The sequence below is a fragment of the Haplochromis burtoni genome, unplaced genomic scaffold, assembly GCF_018398535.1.
Source record: "Haplochromis burtoni strain Fernald_Lab_line unplaced genomic scaffold, NCSU_Asbu1 Contig_191, whole genome shotgun sequence".
In the NCBI taxonomy this organism is placed as follows: Eukaryota; Metazoa; Chordata; class Actinopteri; order Cichliformes; family Cichlidae; genus Haplochromis; species Haplochromis burtoni.
In genome coordinates, this window is record NW_024582552.1 from 715,952 (window position 1) to 736,120 (window position 20,169).

At 40.4% G+C, this 20,169-nt stretch overlaps 1 protein-coding gene across 7 annotated transcripts in view; it reads left to right on the top strand.

Moving 5' to 3' along the window:
* The window catches only part of dclk2a (doublecortin-like kinase 2a), a 42,513-nt gene extending 22,346 nt beyond the window's left edge, over nucleotides 1–20,167 (top strand). For 2 of the 7 annotated variants that reach the window (XM_014337703.2, XM_005935052.2), the window contains 15 exons: nucleotides 259–388; nucleotides 2,244–2,342; nucleotides 2,669–2,719; nucleotides 5,717–5,796; nucleotides 7,864–7,951; nucleotides 8,373–8,478; nucleotides 9,104–9,161; nucleotides 9,484–9,603; nucleotides 9,697–9,843; nucleotides 9,933–10,066; nucleotides 10,366–10,443; nucleotides 11,252–11,348; nucleotides 13,252–13,332; nucleotides 13,424–13,537; nucleotides 16,956–20,167. In XM_014337703.2, the coding sequence (XP_014193189.1) occupies nucleotides 259–388; nucleotides 2,244–2,342; nucleotides 2,669–2,719; nucleotides 5,717–5,796; nucleotides 7,864–7,951; nucleotides 8,373–8,478; nucleotides 9,104–9,161; nucleotides 9,484–9,603; nucleotides 9,697–9,843; nucleotides 9,933–10,066; nucleotides 10,366–10,443; nucleotides 11,252–11,348; nucleotides 13,252–13,332; nucleotides 13,424–13,537; nucleotides 16,956–17,711 (2,139 nt within the window). In that variant the 3' untranslated portion in view covers nucleotides 17,712–20,167. The other 5 variants (XR_001336766.2, XM_005935053.3, XM_014337704.2 and 2 more) reach the window with 5 other exon arrangements.
* Nucleotides 20,168–20,169: the final 2 nt, after the last annotated feature.

Here is a 20,169-nt window from a genome sequence, read left to right on the forward strand (position 1 = left end):
CTGTTATTTCCATCTGCTATTTATAATTGGCCTGTAGTTGTGTATATCTGGAAAGTGGCAGCAAGATCCATACAGAACAGAAAAGGTATTTAATACTCGGGCATAGTGTGAAAATGTGGGTTGCATAGTGGTTTGCAGTGGCGCAGGCTAAAGCAGATTAAATGGTGTGGAAATCAATACTTCAATGAAGATTTAGATCTGAAAAATGTGATATCCGCATTTTTCATCACTCCTTAATATTTACTGTTTTGTCTCCAGATTACTTGCCTGCAGGACTTCTTCGGAGATGATGATGTCTTCATAGCGTGCGGACCAGAGAAGTTTCGCTATGCCCAAGATGACTTTGTGCTGGATCACAGTGGTAAGGCTTCCACAGCCTTTACAACTGGTAGGCCTGACTAACACTAACCAAACATATGTCTGTATATATGTGTGTGTCATGTGTGTGCATGACATTCTTAACCCATTATTTGTTCTCCTGCAGCTGCATGAAACGCTCCTTCCTTTTGAAAAGTTGACATCAAGATATGCTGTGTGTTTTCCCGTGCAATGCCATATGTGATTTCTTGTTGATTGGAATTTTGAACATGGAAAACATATCAAATGAGAAAATGTATCATTTTAAGAAATGTAATGTCAAATGTTTTCAACTGGGGAAAGATCTGGACTGCAGGAGGCCGATTCAGCACCCGGACTCTTCTACTATGAAGCTATGCTGTTGTAATAAATTAGCATTCGTTTTAGAATTATCTTGCTTAAATATGCAAGGTCCCTGAAAAAGGCATCATCTGGATGGGAGTGTTTGTTCATCTAAAAACTGTATATGACTTTTAACATGTTTAAGATACTAATTCCATAGACCAGCAGTCAGGTTTTTGAACGGAGTCCTGATAACAAGCTCGATGATTTCGTTCGCCTTTAAGCCAGAGGATGCAACATCCATGTTTTCAAAAAGAATTTTACATTTCAATTCATTGAACTGCTGAAAAGTTTACCACTTTGTCCAAGTCCATTTTAAATAAGCTTTGGCTGCTCTTTCACTTTTTACTTCTCCAGCATCCGGAGCATTTTTTCATGAAAATGTAAAATGTCTTAGTTTAAATATTTGGTATGCTTTCTATGTTCTGTTGTGAATAAAATATGGAGTTCAGAGATTTACAAATCATCACGTTCTGTTTTTTTTTTTTAAATTTACATGTTATACAGCCTCCCAGCTTTTGTCAAACTGGGTTTTCAATAAATTGAAAATGGTGTTGCATATTTTAAACACACATCCTTTTTGTCAAAAAGGGAAGAAGGTTGCATTCTTGTTTTTTATTTTATTTTATTTTAATTTTTGAATGGCATGTCCAGTCCATGTGTTTGTAAAAGTCCCACTTTAATGTTCTGTACTGTATGTGTTGTACATAAGTTAGGCACGTCTTGCATATTTCTGTATTTTATTATGCAGAAAGCTTTAGAGGATATGACCTGTATAATCAGCTCATGCATTCACTGTCATAGCTGCACATAACTTCAGCCAAGACTGAACAACCTCATGGGAAGAAGAGGAAGTTTAATTTAGTTGCAGTCCAAAATACTGACATCCTGTTTGATATTTGTGTTGTTTGGTCAGGTTGGCTTAACAACAGGGAGGCATATCCTGACACACTACACGTTAACTGATGGTGGTTTGCCTGTATGCAGTTATAGTTCAGAGCTTTTGTCCCACTTAGACTGCTGTGCTCCACTTGTAAGAATTAGGTCTTTGAAGGTACATAAAAAGGCACACTGCACTCTGCTGAGAGTACAGAAGATAGGTCCAGGACACACCCTGTGACTGAGGAGAGGAAAGTGGGTAATCAGATGTAAGCAGGTTAGCTTTTAAGTCATGAAGCACAAATCAGTTTGGAAACTATATTTGTTGGTCCTGTAAAAAGATTTTGTTTAATATTTTATTTCATGGCTAGAACTGCTTTATTCCTCCAGGTTCTGCATCTGCTGATATACATTATGGGTCACACTGCACTCTGGATGATTTGAATGTATGTGTTGGACTGCAATAGAAATAGAGTGTACAAAATGATTATCTATTACTGCAGTCAGTTATGAAAGGCTGGTGTGTAGCAGGTACTGATATGCACAAATCTGTAAACCTGTGCAGTTTTTCATGAACAAACAAGTTCTGTCCTGCTTCACAGACTCCAGGGAGTATCATTAGTGGTATGAATGCTGTGGTGACTTTAACTGCGTTGTTTTCCCAGAATGCAGAGTGCTAAAGTCGTCATACAGCCGCTCTGCTACTCCAAACCGGACGGCTAAAAGCCCTGGAGTTTCACGGCGCAGCAAGTCCCCCGGTGCAGGTAGGAGGCACGTGTTGCACAATCATTTTAAAAATAATAGTCTATAAAAATGTGTGGTGATTCCCACCTCATACGTCTGCCATCCAGGCAAAGTCAGTTCTTGCAAGTTATTGCAGCATATAGTATGTATGAAAATATTTCACACGTAAAAAAAAAAAAAGAAATCCCATTCGACTAAAGCCAACATAAGACTGTAACAGGTTAGGCAATGATTATTTAGCAGCTTAAATGTAAACTGGCCATAGTTTCTGAGCAGTTTGTGTGCTGTGTTGAGAGATGTTACATTAAGCTGAATGCTCTGCATTGTATTTTTTTCTGTTATGTAGCAAGGCGACCTGCCCACTTCTCCACCACGCAGTCCCCAGTCAAGTCCCCAGGTGAGGCTTAACATGCTGTGCTGTGAAATCTGTTGTGCTCACGTCTATGTTATAAAATGATTTTTGTTAGTTTGACATTTTATATAATTAGCAGTGACTCCAAATCTGCTGTCCCAACGTTTTCAGGGGTAATCTTCATATTTGTACAATAATATTTAACTTTTAAACCATTTTGATAACCATTTGGAGCTTTTACCGCAAAAGTGAAATGTCAAAGAGTAAAACACCTGATGTAGAATCTACCTGTTGAGTCGAAATTTATTAGAAAAAAGCTAAGCTTGATTCCCCCATAAATGATCCAGGATCATCCTGAGTGTTGCTCACAACTGCTTCATGTTTTATTACTCTGTTAGCAAGTGTTTTGTTGGCAGGTGAATAAACCCCAAGATCTGCTGTGGTACTGTAGGAAGCATATCATAAAAAATAAATGGATTAAAAAAACACCAAAATACAACAATCTGCAGATTTTTACTGACACCTCAGGTAGGTTTGTTTTCTTTGTGGACAAGCTGTGTTCAGCCGACCTGTAGCTCTGGGGTTAGTTACATCATTAGTTACACTTTGCTACTACTCTATTGGACCCTCTTTTGACTTCAGAGCTGCCTTAATTCTTTGTGGCATAGTTTCAATAAGTTGCTGGAAACATTCCTCAGAGATTTTGCTCCAGATTGACATGATAGCATCACATGGTTGCTACAGATTTGTTGGCTGTATCTACATGATGCCAATCTCTCGTTCCACCACATTCCAAAGATGCTGTATTGAATTAAGGCTGCGGAGGCCATGTGACTACAGTGACTTCTTTGTCGCGCTCAGGAAAACAGATTGAGATGATTTGAGTGTTGAGACATGGTGTGTTATCCTGCTAGAATCAGTATACCCTTTGAAAGAGGAGTACATTGTGCTGATAAAGGGGTGGACATGATCAGCAACAATACTCAGGTATGCTGTGGCATTTAAACAATGCTCAGTTGGTTCTAAGGGACCCACAGTGTGCCAAGAAAATATCCCCCACACTATTACACACCACCACAACCATGATGTATTTATACAGGTCAGGATCCATCACTGCATCCAAATGTTACAGCGGAAATCAAGATTCATCAGACCGGGCAATGTTTTTCCAACCTTTTATTGACCAATTTTGGTGAACCAGAGTGAATTGTAGCTTCACTTTCCTGTTCTTAGCTGACAGGCGTGGCACCCTGTATAATTCGGAATTACATAATCTGAATAATTACTGATTACTGAAGCTTCACCTTTACTCTATTCTTAAAATTGTCTACTCTTAGCATCACCCCATACTTGACATTCATATATGTTTTAATTTTACCTGTGAATGATGGTTAATGATAAACTAATCATTAGCAGCTTAACCATAGCATATGAATGGGGAGCCAAATCCAATATGACAACACATTTACAACCAAATGCAAAGACTGCAGTTATGTTAGGAAAAAATCAAACTGAGAATTCAAACTAGGGAGCAAACACAAAATTTTCTAAACTTAACAGACTTGACTGTTTTAGCTACTATTAGCTACTTTAGCTTGCTAAAACCAAGTCTATGAAATAAAGCAGTTTTCTTAACATTCAGTCTTCCACTAATTGGTCCTCTAGTGTTAAATGAAAATCAGAGCCAAAAATAGGAACACTGGTTTGTGTTTCTTTCTATTTTTAGCACTGTTAGCTGTTTCCTCTGTAGCTCCTCAGATCTCAGATCAGTGTATCTAAACAAGACACATTTCTGTACTTTGACCCTCTTTCTCTCCTTCGCTCTTCTGAGGCCAATGAGATGCATTGAACTCTACCCAACTACCTGTTAGAGAGCCAGCTGCTGCAGAGTGATTTAAAGCCATGAACTGATAATACCGTGTCTGCACAGAAAGCTAAACATGAGTAGCACATTAGCACAGATACCCTACTACTCTCTTGACTGCTAGAAATTAACAACTGAAGAATGCTTCTGAAAGGAAACAGTTCTCGTCTGTGATAATTCAATTCTAATCTAACTGAATAGCTGCAGATGAGATGCTGAGAAAATAGCTTGTTATCTACAGGCTAATGTCATGTTGTGTAAACTGCCTTCTGAGGCACTGATTTTGAAGAAACACTTTGAGTTTATAATTAAATTAAAAAGTTAAACTCTGAAATGTGAGTGCAAAGATGCAGCCTGTAGGCAGTGTGAAGTGATTTTCCTCAGCTCGTCTGGGTTTATGCAGATGAATGACTGTGAGTTAAAGTTTGACGCATTATGGCTCTGTATTTGTGCCAGCAGCCGATAGAGAGCGAAGCAGAAATAGACTGTTCTTAAGAGAATGAATCACTCAAACAATAGAGGATTTCGTCCCTGCTGTGTGCTCTTGTTTTAAAAGAGTGATAAAATATATGCAAACGTGTGAAATCTAATGATAATTTTCAGGCAAATTTACAAAAAACTCACTTTTATGATCAATCAATACATTTTTTTTAATGTATTGTGTCTACATAAACCAAAGTGAACAGTAATAGGGGCATCAGCCTAGACTGCAATCTGCAATTCTGCAATCGTTCAGCCTCGTTACCTGTAGTGAGAGTGCTTTCAGTGAAAGAATAATGGTATTTTTGTAGGTACTAAAAGTGTACCTACAAAAATGACCACACACCTCCCCCTCATGGGGAGAATCTGCAACCTGCTAAAAAAGAACTTGCGAATTTGTGAGTGAGTCACAGGGGGGGCTGTTTGACGATTCACTTTATTACCAAGTGCATAGTATGCTAGTGTGATACAGTTTGCATTAGATAACCACGGGTTATCTTTTAGCACTGGTATCACTGGCAGTTTTAAACATCTCAAAAGTATATATTGCTGCAAACATGTTTATTAAGTCACTGCCTGACTTATTGATGGATTCTCCTCAAAGCTGTGCATTACTCCTGAACTACAACTACTACGCTCTGAATGATGAACTCATAATCCCACTGACTCTTGCCCTGTTTTTCCTTCTCTCTGCACAGTAAATGGTATTTCAACCCACAAGTCCACCAAGTCCTCTACTCCATCCCCTACCAGCCCTCGAACCACCCCCAGTTTTAAGGTAAGACTGTGTATCCAATGCATTTTATACAGTAACAAGACACCCACAGCTTGCTGCTGCACCAGAACCCACAGAGTCTCAGCGATTCTCTTTATACAGTGTACTGTGAATATATGCATGGGCTCACACTGACAGTCACTCGAGGCACACACAATACTGCAAAAGAACACTGACAGACTTTGTTAAAGTTTAGTTCATAATGCTGCAGAATTTCAGGGCGTGTGTCACATTTGTGTTGACACTGACTCCTTCACTTCGTCCTAGTTGAGACCAAACAAGCGCCTTTAGTGAAACTGTCTAGATAGGATGCAGATAAGCACAAAGTTAAAACTGCTTTAAAGGTAAAGAAAAGTTTACATCCAGTATATAATTTTATATATTTTTTACAGCACTAACTCAAAATGTTGGTGATGCCTTGTAAAATGTAAATAATGCTAAAACACAAACCTCATAAACCCATATTACCATTAAATAAATAAAAAATTAGGTCACTTTAAATCTCAAAAAGAGTTGGGATAAGCCCTCTTCTTCTAACAGCAGGCGTAAACATCTGTGATCTGAGGAGACCAGCTGCTGGACTGTTAGGAGAGGAATGTTTCCTTACAGGATTACATGTTTTCCAAAATGAACTTCAGATTTTGATTCACCTGACCCCAGAACAGTTTTCCAGGTCGCCCCAGTCCATTTTACATAAACTTTAGCCCAGAGAAAACAGCAGTGTTTCTGAGTCATATTCAGATATGGTGTCTCCTTTGCATGATAGAGCTTTAACTTGTGTTTGTGGATGGCACGGTGAACAGTTTCTCAGATGCTTTTTTCATTACCAGTCATGTGACTTACAGTAACCTAATTAGTTACAAAATGTTGCTTCCAGCCTTTTGTCGCCTCTGATCGAACTTTTTTCCAGACATGTTTATGCCATCAATTTTCAAAATGAGTCACTATTTTTCATAAAAGAGCAAAAAGTCTTAGTTTTTTCGCTTTCTTCGTTCTATTGAGAATACGATATCAGTGTATGGGGATTATAATAAAATGATTGCATTCTGCTTTTATTTACATTTTACCTAAAAAAATTTTAAATCTCTATATTCCAGCTGCATTTGCTAACATATAGTCGTCTTTCCTGCATTTTTCTGGCTCACTGGTACCCGTTAACCAGTGGATTAGCTTGAATACACTGATTTCAGTGTAGCTCTGCCTCTGAGACTTTAAATCCAAATTAGTGCTGCTAGTGGTGTTATTGCAAAGCTAGGGATAAGGCAAGGATGTACAACCTACATACCCTGAAATAGAATAAATCAGCATCAAATGAATTTATCAAGCCACTGACTTTCAGTCATGTTGTATGACTCGCAGGGTATGTCGTAGCTGCCTGATGTGTTTTCACTAGATTTTAAGATAATAATCTGCTTTATTGATGGATTCTCCTGTAAATCTGTGTTAGTCCCAGACTGTCATTTCTGAATGATCCAGCCAGCTGGCTAACCTCCTCCACCTTTGCGCAGTTCCTCTGTGAGCCCATAGTTATCCATCCACATTAGTTTGGCACCACTAAGTCAGATAGAGTCATTTATCAAAGTAAAAAGCTTTTTTATGTATCTACCTATAAAAGGGACCTTGACACTGTCCCACGTTCAACTTTGCTTCAGAGGGCTACCTAAAAATAGATCCTCACTGTAAGGTAATGCACATTATGGCTCAGTGTGGTATGTAAGCACTGCTGTGCATGATGGGGAGTGAACTTTTTCTGATCTTTAGTGCTGGTGGCATGCATTTATTGCTGACATTTCAGAAATGTAGACATAAGCTGCTGAAATGACTCTCTTAACAAATGAATGATTCATTTAAGTGGTCAAACTCAGACATCTGAAATCGTCTACATCTGAAAGAATATGAAAATGAATATGTCTCCTTTTATTGTAATCAAAGTCACTAACAAGCCAGTAATAGATCAGCAGCGTTTTAACGACGATCATTATGTTTGTCGACACTGTTTGTTATTTTGCTGCCAGTTTGAGTATTGATGAGGCCGAGCTCTTATCTCTGTTGTTGTTTGTTGTTGCACAGATCCCTCCGTCACATCACCACTCTTCCCCAAATATAAATGGCTCGTTGAACAATCATCAGGAGCAAACCAATCAGCTGAGTCCAGAAGGTATGATCAGAGTAATTTTACACAGAGACTCTGCTGCTTAACTCAGTGTGACACCTGCTGGAGTTGCAACTACTAGAGTTTAGCTTAGAAAATTAATCAGTTACGCTTATAGACTATTTGAAGCCAGTAATTTAGAATGATTAAAATTTAACCCGGCAACACACTAAAGCAATCTTCCTTTAATTTTCCTAGATGACACCAAAACTCTGTTTCTGTGAGTAGACAAAGCCTTAAACAGAAAGTCTGTGTTAAATAAAGAAAACTGATAACCACCAGCATGATACCTGTTACCTTTGACTTGGATTTGACTTTTTTTCAAGCCAGCTGAGGCAAAGAAAGCCTGGCTATGCTGCTAGATTTCAGCGTAGTTTTGTGTACCTTTAAGACTTGCTTGTTTATAACCTTTGTCTCTCCTCGGCAGTTAATGGGAACCAGCACTCGCATGCCTCAAGCATCTGTGAAAAATATAAGATTGGCAAAGTCATCGGAGATGGCAACTTTGCTGTGGTCAAAGATTGTGTGGAGAGGTAAGTGAAACCCGTTCGATCAGACTGGAAATGTTGGCAGAAATCTGCAGTGAACGCACAGCAGTGTCCCTCCTCCCCGTGTGCAGCTTATTGAAGTATGTGTCACATTGTGGTCACTGCCCAGTCAGGCCGTTTGAGTCCTGATGACAGGCATTGTGCAGACAGAAATATGTCATGGATTAAACCCAGGAGTGATTTCACTTCATTAGCCTTTTTAATCTCAGTCAACACACAGACAGGGAGGTGGAGGTGACAAAGAGGGGCCTGTTGAGTGTGTGTGTGTGTGTGTGTGTGTGTGTGCGCAAGATGTCTTGCACCTTTCTAGAAAGTACTTATGTGAACACACTGTAAACAAACAGTTTAGATTCTCAGTTTCTTACCAAAATACAGTGTATATGTCATTGAATAAACATTTGCCTGCGCCTGCACGGTTTCACAGCTCACACTCTGCATAACAAAGTTTATTTGCTACATCTAGAATTCCTCCCCTGTAACGATGTGACGCAGCGCTCCTGCAAAACCATAACCGAGCGTCTCCGGCGAGCACTCCATTTAAATTACAGACACTGCTGTAGCTTCACTGCTGCGTTCAGTGTTATCCCCTAATTGCACTGTTTCTGTTCAGGTCCACGGGGAAAGAGTTTGCCCTGAAGATTATCGACAAGACAAAGTGCAGCGGAAAGGTTTCACTTCTGTTCCTCTCTGCCTCCTCCTTTTATTCCTCCCTTTGCATGTGTCACTTTCAGTCAGACGTAAGCAGGCATCATATGTTGGTGCACCGCACGGTCACACCTGTGTGCCTCTGATGCTCAAAGCTCGATTAAGTGATATTGTTTATTCACACCCTTGTTCGCATTACCCTCATACTTTCACACACTTAGACAATGACACACCAGGATTCGCTCACGTTTAACGCACAACTCAGATCTTTTATTATTAGCGCAACAACTGAGCGTAGACACCGGGCGCTAGCCAACTCTGAGTGAGTGTGTTTGTGTTTCCTAGGAGCACCTCATAGAAAATGAAGTCGCTGTGCTCCGGAAGGTGAAACATCCCAACATCATCATGTTGATCGAGGAGGTGGACACTCCCTCTGAACTATACCTGGTTATGGAGCTGGTGAAGGTGCAGTAGAGGCTGAGGGGGGAGTGGGTGGCTGAGGTGAGAGGGGTCATTTCTCATTTTGCTGTGTAAAACACAGTTGTCATATTTTCACAGGGAGGCGATTTATTTGATGCCATCACCTCCTCGGCCAAATACACAGAGAGAGACGCCAGTATCATGGTGTACAACCTCGCCAGAGCGCTGAAGTACCTACACAGCTTGAACATCGTCCACAGAGACATTAAACCAGAGAATCTACTGGTATGCATTTACAAACATGCTGTGTTTTGGGGTGGGTCTTACAACAAATCCAGATCCTCTGTGGGCTTTAAATGAGTATTTCATTCTAGGTTTTTGAGTACCCAGATGGCACCAAATCACTGAAACTTGGAGACTTTGGCCTAGCTACAGTAGTCGAGGGCCCCTTGTATACTGTATGTGGCACTCCTACATATGTGGCTCCAGAAATCATCGCTGAGTCAGGGTAAGCTGGACGCTTTGACGCAATATGCTTTAGTATTGTGCTGTTGTAATCAGCTGACTGAAGATTAAAAAGAAAACGGTATTTTATACCAGTGTACAATACAGCATGACAAACTACGCATACAGTATGTGGCAGCAGGCACGTTTATGTGGTAATATGTACTGTTGTACCGTTACAGCAGATTAGAAACTTTCATTTGTCAAATGTCAAAATGTTTTTTCTGTATTTTTATGTCCAGAAAGAGTTTGCTTTAAATGATTTAGTCTTTTTCTGGCTCTGTTCTTACCCTCATTTCACAGTTATGGCCTGAAGGTGGATATCTGGGCCGCAGGTGTCATCACCTACATCCTCCTGTGTGGATTCCCTCCTTTTAGAAGGTACTCGGTTCACATAGTTCAGTAAACAAACATGTAGAGGGACATCGTTTTCAGTTTTAAAGGTAGATACTATATCACAGGTGGATAACAGGTGATGCCATATATTGCTACCATACTTTTTTGCCTAGATTTAATGAAAGAGGATGCTGTTCAAGTTCATTTGGTGTCAATATATCAATGACAAGCTAGCCATGCCCTAAAATATGCTTTACTTTGTATTTACTTTTTATATGACACCCCAGCTTATTAAACTGAGATAGTGCAGTATTAAACTAGAAAGTGGAGATATAGATTGAGTCTATAAATTAAATAGGTCATAACCAGGCCAGAAGTCAGATTTTTCTATCTTCTTATTTTTCCACCCACAGGAGTCACCCCCTGCTGGCCATTAAAACGAGTGCAGCTTAACTTTGCAGTCCTGAAGGCTATGCCAGTCATTAATATACAGTCTATGACTTTGAGCAAAAAATTCAATCTTTTCTAAATTGTCAGCAGAAATTCAGCCACGTTGTCAGTTTGACTTTCATCACTGTCAGTTTGCTACATCTGTACGCTGTCGCTGATATTAGTCACTGTGCTAAGGATTGTGTAATTTGATTTACGTTAATGTGACCCATATGTCATCTCTAGCACTTCATGTTTATGGCAGTAGCCACAAATTGAAATTCAAAATGAAAGGATTTTATTATGCAAAGTACAATACAGATGGTTCAGTTTTTTCACAGTTTAGATGTATGTCACGTTTGCTGAGTAATGCATTATAAATTCTGAGTTGTTTTTCTGAGTGTGTGTTTCTCCTTCAATATAGTGAGAATAACCAGCAAGAGGACTTATTTGACCAAATCCTTCGAGGGCGACTGGACTTTCCCAGTCCTTACTGGGACAACATCACTGACTCAGCTAAGGTCAGGACCACTGATTTACACAATTCATATATATTCATTAGATGACATTACTCTGGAGGGTTACGCTACCCACTCTGTTGTTTAATCCTTACCCTTCTCTCTGCATTGGCTGCAAAAAGCCTGAAACAAGCCTCCAGCTTTTTTAGTTCAAGTACAAGAGTAGAGACTCCTGTAATAGCTGCTTTCTGCTGAAGGACGCAGAAACCCCCTCAATTCTCTAAGTTAATGTCAAGTATTAAGGTGGCAGCCGGCACTCAGCGTGCAAGACCTAACTGCTAATTAAACGCACTTGTGTTACAGTGGCTTTGTCGCTGTAGACATGAGCACAGTTATTGATGCCACACCATGAGGCAGCGTGGCGTAATGAAGCTGTAGATCTAAGAGAGCACGATTTCTCTGGAAACAATATATGCATACGTGACTTCCTGAGTGCACATGTGCACAAATGGTCATTATTTATATTTTAAAAAGTGGTTCTTTTAGGAACATGTTTATAATTTATTGCAATGCAGAAACCAGCTTTGCCAGGAATATACATTTCCAGTTTTTTGTTGAGATAATAGGTTTTTTTTCCCCTCCCAATAAAGCAGTTAAAACGGATAAACTGCTCCAGAAACAAATAGCATAAAGCTGTCAGTTATCACCATGCTTGGTTAGCATGGTGTATCCATAAATTGTATAAATGCATGAGACAGATACAAAGATATGCTAATAGTACATAAAATCCTGTTATTTACTTCTTGCAGAGTATTTTAGTACAATTATCAGCACTCTAAGCAATATTAGTTGTCAAATAATGACAGAAAAATACTCAAAAGGCTACTAGCAAGAAGCTAACTAGCAGTCATCTAGGGTCAGCTGCCAACCCTTACTAACACTTAATTTTAAGATTTAAAAGTGTTTAAAGTGTGAGTAATATCAAGCACAGTTACTATGAAGGGGTAAAATAACTAGAGTGACCAAAACTGCTCTTTGCAACATGCTGTAGATCATGTTTCTGTTTGCTGTAAAGTTGCATATTTTGACATAGGAGTTTATGGAGATCGGTTCACTTTTTGAGCTAGCATCAAGGAGCTGTAGTTTATACTTGTTCCACACTTCAATTTTCAATTTAACTCAAAATCCACTTGATTAGTTTAAGCATACACCCACCTGATTCTGTGCATTGGTATTTATCAGATGGACTGAAATGCGACTATACATGGATGATTTTGGCCTGCGGGTAGTCAGTGTTGCCAACTCCTCAGTAAGGAAAATCGCTATTGGCTGTCCTAAAAGTCGCTAGAAGTCGCTACATGACGCCATCGCCTGATTTGCATAATTGGTCATGCTAATGTAATTGTAACCTATGTTGTAGGCGAGAAAAATAACATTGTGGAAGAGACATAAAGTGAGTAAAAAACGTCCTAAATGCATTTAGAATTTATTTAGAACTACAAATTAAATTTCTTTTGGCAATTATTGTTTTTTTAATGTCACAATTCCAACCCTGCTCCTCTATCCGGGCTTGGACTGGCAAAAGTGACCCGAAATAGGCACTCTGGGGGAGTTACTTTGTGTGTGTGTGTTTATAAGTAGTTTTAAACCTTGTGATCCCCAAAACAACATAACAGTAAAAGAAGAACTGACTGCGTTACAGTCATGCGCGATTCATTTGCTAGTCGCTTTTTAGAAAAAAAGACGCTAAGGGGGTCTGAAAACTCGCTAAACATAGCGATAAAGTCGCTAAGTTGGCAACACTGCCCACGGGTTTGCTAGAACATCTTCATCGGTCACATATCAATTTGGCACTTATTTCTTGTTACACCGCCGCCTGGTGGCCAAAAACCCCCCGAAAAGACTTTAAGTCTAAAGGAAATTTATCTTTAAAGCTGAACTAATCTAGTGTTGTGAAATGTTGCAGGAGCTGATTGGAAAGATGCTGCAGGTCAACGCTGAGGCTCGATACACGGCACAAGATGTTCTCTCACATCCATGGGTCACGGTACTCTAACACAATCTGTATTAACACAGCCCGAGACTGTGGTTATTTGTTTCTGTGTGGATTTCAATATTGTGTGTTTGTGTGTGCCAAGGATGATGCAATCATGGAGAATAACATGAAGATGGAGGTGACAGGTAAACTGAAGACGCACTTCAACACCGCGCCAAAGCACAGCACCACCACAGCCGGGGTGTCAGTCATCATGGTAAGCACCTGGAACGAGACATGATTTGTTACATATTTCTGGAGGGGTTTTTTTTTTCAATCCTGTAACTGTAATGAGATTACCTTTCAACGATCTCCTAAATCTAAATCAGCAATACTGATGTCTTGGTGTGGGTTTAGTTGTAAGTGACCCGGAGCCTGCAGTGGGATGAACATGTCAGGCCCTTTTCCAAGCATTTACTGCGTGATTGTGAATGTTTGACCCAAATACACAAGATTGCGCTCCTAACCAAACAAAGGTTTAGTTGACCACTGGGCCAAGAATTTCTGATCTCGTGTTCATCCAGGAAGACGCGGATGAAGCCATAAGTCTTAAGACTTCAGAGACAGAAATACACAATTTATTCCCGTAGTATGGGCAGCTCTTCATCTTGTCTCTTTCAAGCCTCATTTACATCACTTCCTGTTGTACAGTTTGACTTCCTCTCCTCATCAGGTCACACCACCCATCAGCTGAGCACAGCCTCTCTTCGTCTGTCTAAAGTGAAAGCAGGATGGTGGGGGTGGAGGAAGGAGAAGATGTCTTTGATTAGAAATTTGATTTGGCACTCCAAGCCTCATTCTGTTGTAAATCTCATTTGACAGTTTGAGGTGTAATTGCGGGCCCTGGCCTCGGCTCCTCCTCTTCCTCCTCCTCTCCACGCTCTTCCTCCACCCTCATCCTCACCCCTCCCTCACACCTGACCCAGGACCACAGGGGACGCCTGGAGCTGAGAGCTGGGTACACACTTCTTACCACCGCCCCTCTTAACTCCCGTCATCCTCTCCAGCTATCACCCTTCCGCTCGCGCTCTTCCTCCATCTACAACAACTCCCATCCCCACCCCCCAGTCTCCCTCCTCACCCTCCCGTCTCACCCTCCCTTTCCCTTCCTTCCTGCTTCATTCTCCGACCCCCTGTTCCACTTCTTGGGCTGCCAGCTGCAGTGACTGCACTCACTAACACTGTGTCCTGGATTTAGCCCCCTGACTCTCTGCACATGTGTCATTCTGCTCCTTTTATTCACATTCAGCTCCTTTTGTGCTGGTCACAACGTTTATATAATATGATTAAAAAGAAAATGTTGGCTTTTCTTGGGGGTTTTTTTTGGGGGGGGGGTGTTGGATCATACTGTCACTGAGGTTTTAAAAGCATGTTTACACTGCTAGCGCAATGCAGTTTGCCTCCTTCTCTGTATTTATTATGTCAGTCATCACATTTGTCTTAAAGTCAACTTTCTGTAACTGCTGATCTAATAAATCAATGATTGGCTGCTTAGCAGTCATTCCCATTTTTGATAGTCTGGCGCCACCTTGAGGAAAGGCTTTGGAAGTGCCGGCACAAAGTTGTAGTTGCAGAGAAGGATTCAAAGTGTCTTTATGGCTTGGATGTAAGACTCCATTTGCGCATTTTAAAGAAATAGGGCCAGATTGTTCTGTGATGTCTTTGTTGTCTACAAATCCAACTTTTTAAAAACACCCAGTGATGTCTTATTAAATGGACGAGCACTTTTTTTTAGCAAAGCTGCCGCAGAGAGGGACAATGATGCATTTGTTTAAAAGAAAAAGGGAATATTAACATTTTGCTATAGCATGGTAACTAATTATAGCATCCATGTTTAGAATAACACAAGTGTAGAATACGTTTGGCCCACTTGAATAAGTCGTCATTAGTTATACAGTTGTGTATATCATAATCATCTGGTCCCAGTCACATTACTGACCTCATGCAAATGAACCTAGTTAGTTCTAAAAGGCTCCTCTAGCTGTTTCTGTTTAGTAGCACTTGCTTCTACAGGATTTTGTTACTCTCAACTGTTTTCAGACACGTTGCTGGAATAAAATTCACGGAACGAGCAAAGTGTCTCAGTTTAAACATTTTTGTGTTCTCTTATGAGATTTGTAGGATTACATTATAATTTATGTTTTACATACCAAACCAACTTTTGGGGAATTGGGGTCATACAATATGCGCTGCTCCCTGCAAGTCTTTTTCCTAGTTTGATCTGGAACGTACGTCACAGCACGCCACGGTCAAAGTTCAACACTAAGCCAAAGTTGTTGAGCGGCGTGGAGCCGTCGTCACGTTGTATGTGAAGGGGCGTTTTATGCAAGCAGATATCTTTTTGAAATAATCCACCGTATCCGCCATTAAAAAACAAACAATAACAAAACTCACCTGCAAACTATATCCATCGTTTATATACAGTCTCTGTATGTACTCTTATTAAACTGCCTAATAGTGTTTTTATTAATCCGAACACTTAACTTCCAGCAATGCCTTTGGCCAAACGATTGACCGTTTATTTTCTCCAAAGGATTTAGTTTTCTATTTTGTACAGTTTCACTTGTTTGTCCAGATTATTCACTAAAAATCAAGCTATTTAATAATCATCATTTATTAACTCTTCTGTCACAATTTATCTATTATAACTTCCTGCTCAGAAAACTGTGCTCAGTTCTTTAACTTCCACATTTCACTCTGAGGTATGTGAGGTATGGGAGTCAGTGATCTCTCACCCACCAACAGACCTTAAACAACAGTGATAATAATTTAAAAAAAAGTCTGGAGTGATTACAGGCTTTTCTTTTAAAACTAAATCCACATTTAATCCACTCAGTCCTCTGATTGTTATGCAGCACTCGCTGACACTAACCCTTTTACAGAAGGTTTCACAGTTTGTTCCACGTCAGTCCTCTGAAGGAGCCTTTTGGTTGGGAGTAGTTTGACTTGAAACGGCGCAGCAGCACTGAGCTGGAACAACTGTCCACCGGCTGTCATGCTTGTTGTGTTGACTTTTCTTTGTGAAGCTGTGAGTAAGACTAGTCTCTGTCCCTTTTTTGCTTCTTCCCCACCTCCCCCGCCACCTTCCTGCTTTTCGTCCCTCTGATTTAGCTCCAAGGCAATGGTATGTACTAACACGATGCTACGCCTCGTCTGTTCTGCTGCTGAGATTCAGCAAAAGGGCAAGTGAGGAACGTTACATTTACTAGTTTTGTCTTAAAAGTATTCTCAAGTACGTGTTATTTTGGTTGATTTATGTAAAAGTGAACCATTAGGCATCCGTACAAAGTAAAAGTTCCCTTTCTCATTTGCCCTTCGTCTGTACATAGAGTAGCACTTTGATGTGGTTTTCTTCCCGTTTGGGTCAGTCTTCTGTGCAAAGCATACTTTCTTTTGGTGAACATCTTTCAGTTTTTTTGTGTCCATTTATTTCCATTAGCTTCTTTATTCATTCATTTTGTTTACTCACTAAAAGCTGGGTCAGTAGTTCTGAAAAAAAGAAAAACAAACACAGAAGGATTATTTATGCTAAATGAATATGATTTCCTGAGATCAACCCGCAGTATCTCTTTCTGTTCTGACTGATGTTGCTGGATGCACGCGTGTCAAGCTGATGGTTTGTTTTGTTCCACCAGAACACAGCGCTAGATAAGGAGACCCTTCAGCTCACGGCCCGTTGTTGTCCAGGGCCACAAGCGGTGCCATGTTCGCCCCTGTTGCATGGCACTGAAGTCCCATCTGCTCTTCCGGACCAGTCGGCGTCACCATTTGCCAAAGTACCCGAATCTAACGAGCTGGCTTCAACAGAAACCGCTAGGCCTGATACTACGTCCAAATCTGCACCTCCCCACTCCGATTCTCCGAATGACAGCCACACATTAGCTGCTAAGCTTGACCTGCCCACCTCTAATCTTTTAAGTTCACTTCAGTTTTCTCCTTCACCCTCTGTTGAAACTTGTCCCATCAACTCTTTGCTCATTTCTTCTCCACCACAAATAGAAACCTCCCCAACTGCTGCCCCCTGCTCGTCTTTAGAGTCTACCTCACCCTCGTGTCCTCCTGCTGTTCTCGCATGCATAGCTCCCTCTGCACCCATCTCCCGTCCTTCCCCGGCATCTCCGACGGAGCTGGCCACAAATGCTCCCTCTGCTTGTCCTACCAAACAAGCAGCATCTCAGCCTTCCTCACCCACTGTCTCCCCGATCCAGCCCGTTGTGTTATTCCCTCTCTCATCCCCAACAAAATGTGAGCCTTCCTCCCCCTCACCTATCCATCCAACCCTGTTTCCCTCTCCTCCTTCCACACCTCTGAGATCCACCACCCCCCGCTCTCCTTTTTGCCCTCCTTCTCCCATCTCTTTAACAGCCGAAGAACTTATGGAGAAGCTCTAAACACTCTTATCCCCACAAACAGAAACAGAAACCATAGGATGAAACATCTCAATTAGCATTTCCTGGTAGATGTAAACTGAGCCAGTGACCGCTGTGACCATGCCTTTTCCCCTCATATTCTTCTCCCGCTCATTTTATTAGACAAAGGATATGAGGCATTTTCTGTACTCTGTTGATTGTATATATGTTTTTATTTATTAATTGAGGATGTTGAAAGGGAATGAACTGAATATCGTTCTTCTGAGTGGTTCGTCTTTTGAATTCATACACTGCTTAGTCAGACTTCGTGTTTTAGCTTCCCATTTGGAATCCCCGGGGCCCCTTTTTAAAGGGTTATTCAGTACAAACGCATAGCAAACTCCTAGAGAGGCTACTGTGTGTGATTCTGTATGCGTTTTTCAATCACTTCACCATATCGAAGTCCCAAATTTGCTAGACTGTCTACCTGTAGTAAAGTCATCCTGATGATAGTGGCCAATTGACAATTTCATGCATTGTGTCGACAAAGTAAAGGTGATATCTGCCAAAGTAGCCCATGGCTAAGGAGTCAGAGAGTGTTTCAAACAGCTTTAGCTCCACGTATGTGTTTGAGTGTAAAATTGGGAATCATCAGATCTGTTAAATTTGAAAGAAATGGCTGTTCACACGCAATTTTGAAGCTACGTCTACAGTAACATCCAAATGACCTCTAGTGCAGCAGTTCCCCAAATATTGTGTTCTGCAATTCTTCAAAAGTGAGAAATGCTGCAAAAATAGTCTTAGAAAAATTGCTGTTTTAAGATCAAAAGTTTCCTCTTCTGCTCATCTATCCTCTTTATCATTTTTCAACTCCTTAGATTTATTAGCCAATGTTAGTTATAAACAGAGTGCTGGTTACAATGTTTCTACTCACAGCAGCGAACTGGAACTGTTTGGAAAAAGAAGCATAAAATCTAATTTGGGGTTTTTTTTGTGAGCACAAAGTATAATTCTACCCTTCATGATGGACTGGAGACAGACGTGTGATGGACATCTAAAAACAACTAGCTAAAGGTCATTGCATGTCCAGGCACTACTGAAGGAAAGTAATGTACTCCGTACGTGTATTTGAGTCATTAAAGTCTCTTTGTTTGAGTAGACGACTGCAACTTTCACTCATACGCTTTATTTGTATGTAGTGTGCTGAACTACAGCTGTGAGCACATGTAAAGAGAAGAAAGATCCAACAGATGTTAAACCGAACTGCACGGTAACTTTTATTTAACCGAAACTCTCAATACAGACGTGACTGGTACTGTACAGGAAAAACATACTTGCTGGTATATTCTCTCCGGTCACCACTATGTCATGAGCTACGCACACTCAATGGCCACTTTGTTAGGTACACCTGTTAAACTGCTGCAATTGATACTTTGTCAGGTTTGAGTCTTGATTTTCTGATGTAAACAACATGGCATGAATCCATCCTGCCCCGTGTGGTGGCGTAATGGTGTGGGGCTTTATAGTTTTATTATAGTTAACTAAACTAAAATTTTGAAAATTAATTCAAACAAAATTGTATAGAAGGGATCTTTAGATTTAGTATTTGTTAGTCTGGTTAAACAAAAAATGTTATTACATCTTGCCTGATGTGGTATTAATGGACATGTTTGAGACTCTGGATGCGAGTCAGCAGCTTAAAAATTATTATTTTTTTAAATGACGAGAAAAATATGCCCTCCATACTGTACAATAATCATTTAAAAAACTAAAACTAACACTGAAACTCATCAAAACTAAAGTAAAATGAAACATTTTCAAACTATAAAAGCTAAACTGAAGGTGGCGCAGTGGTTAGCACTGTTGCCTCACAGCAAGAAGGTCCCAAGTTTGATTCCAAAGGGCCCGGGCCTTTCTGTGTCTGTGGGGGATCTCTCCCAGTCCTCTGGCTTCCTCCCACAGTCCAAAGACATGCAGTTAGTGGTGTTAGGTTAATGATTCTTAAATTGGTGCCTGCAGGTGTGAATGTCCAACTAGTAAGGTGTACCTAAAAAAGTGTCCAGTGAGAGTAAAACCACAGGAATGATTATCCTGTTATGATTATTGAGTTTGGACTCTATCACAGGCCAACAGATTACAGATTACCTTCATCAAAACCAGATCTCACTCTCTGCAGCGTAAAAACAAATTAAGTGACCTGTTTTGTCCTCGTTCTTAACTCCACAGCTGTTGTCAGCAGAGCCAAATCCTCCGCTGGTTTAGCAGTTTTTTCACTGCATGAATACTTTCTGTTCGCAAATTCAAGTTGCTACATGGCCTAATTTTTCTCCTATGTACTGTATATGTAGTCAAAGTAGATTTTCATGCTTTAACAGTTTGTAAAGCAAAAACCGTATGAGAAGAGCAAATGTATCAGTGGTTTTTATGAGGCGCTGAGTGGTTGCTTTTAATGTCCCACTATTTTAGAGCGGTTCAGCAATAAAGACTTGAAATTAGTATT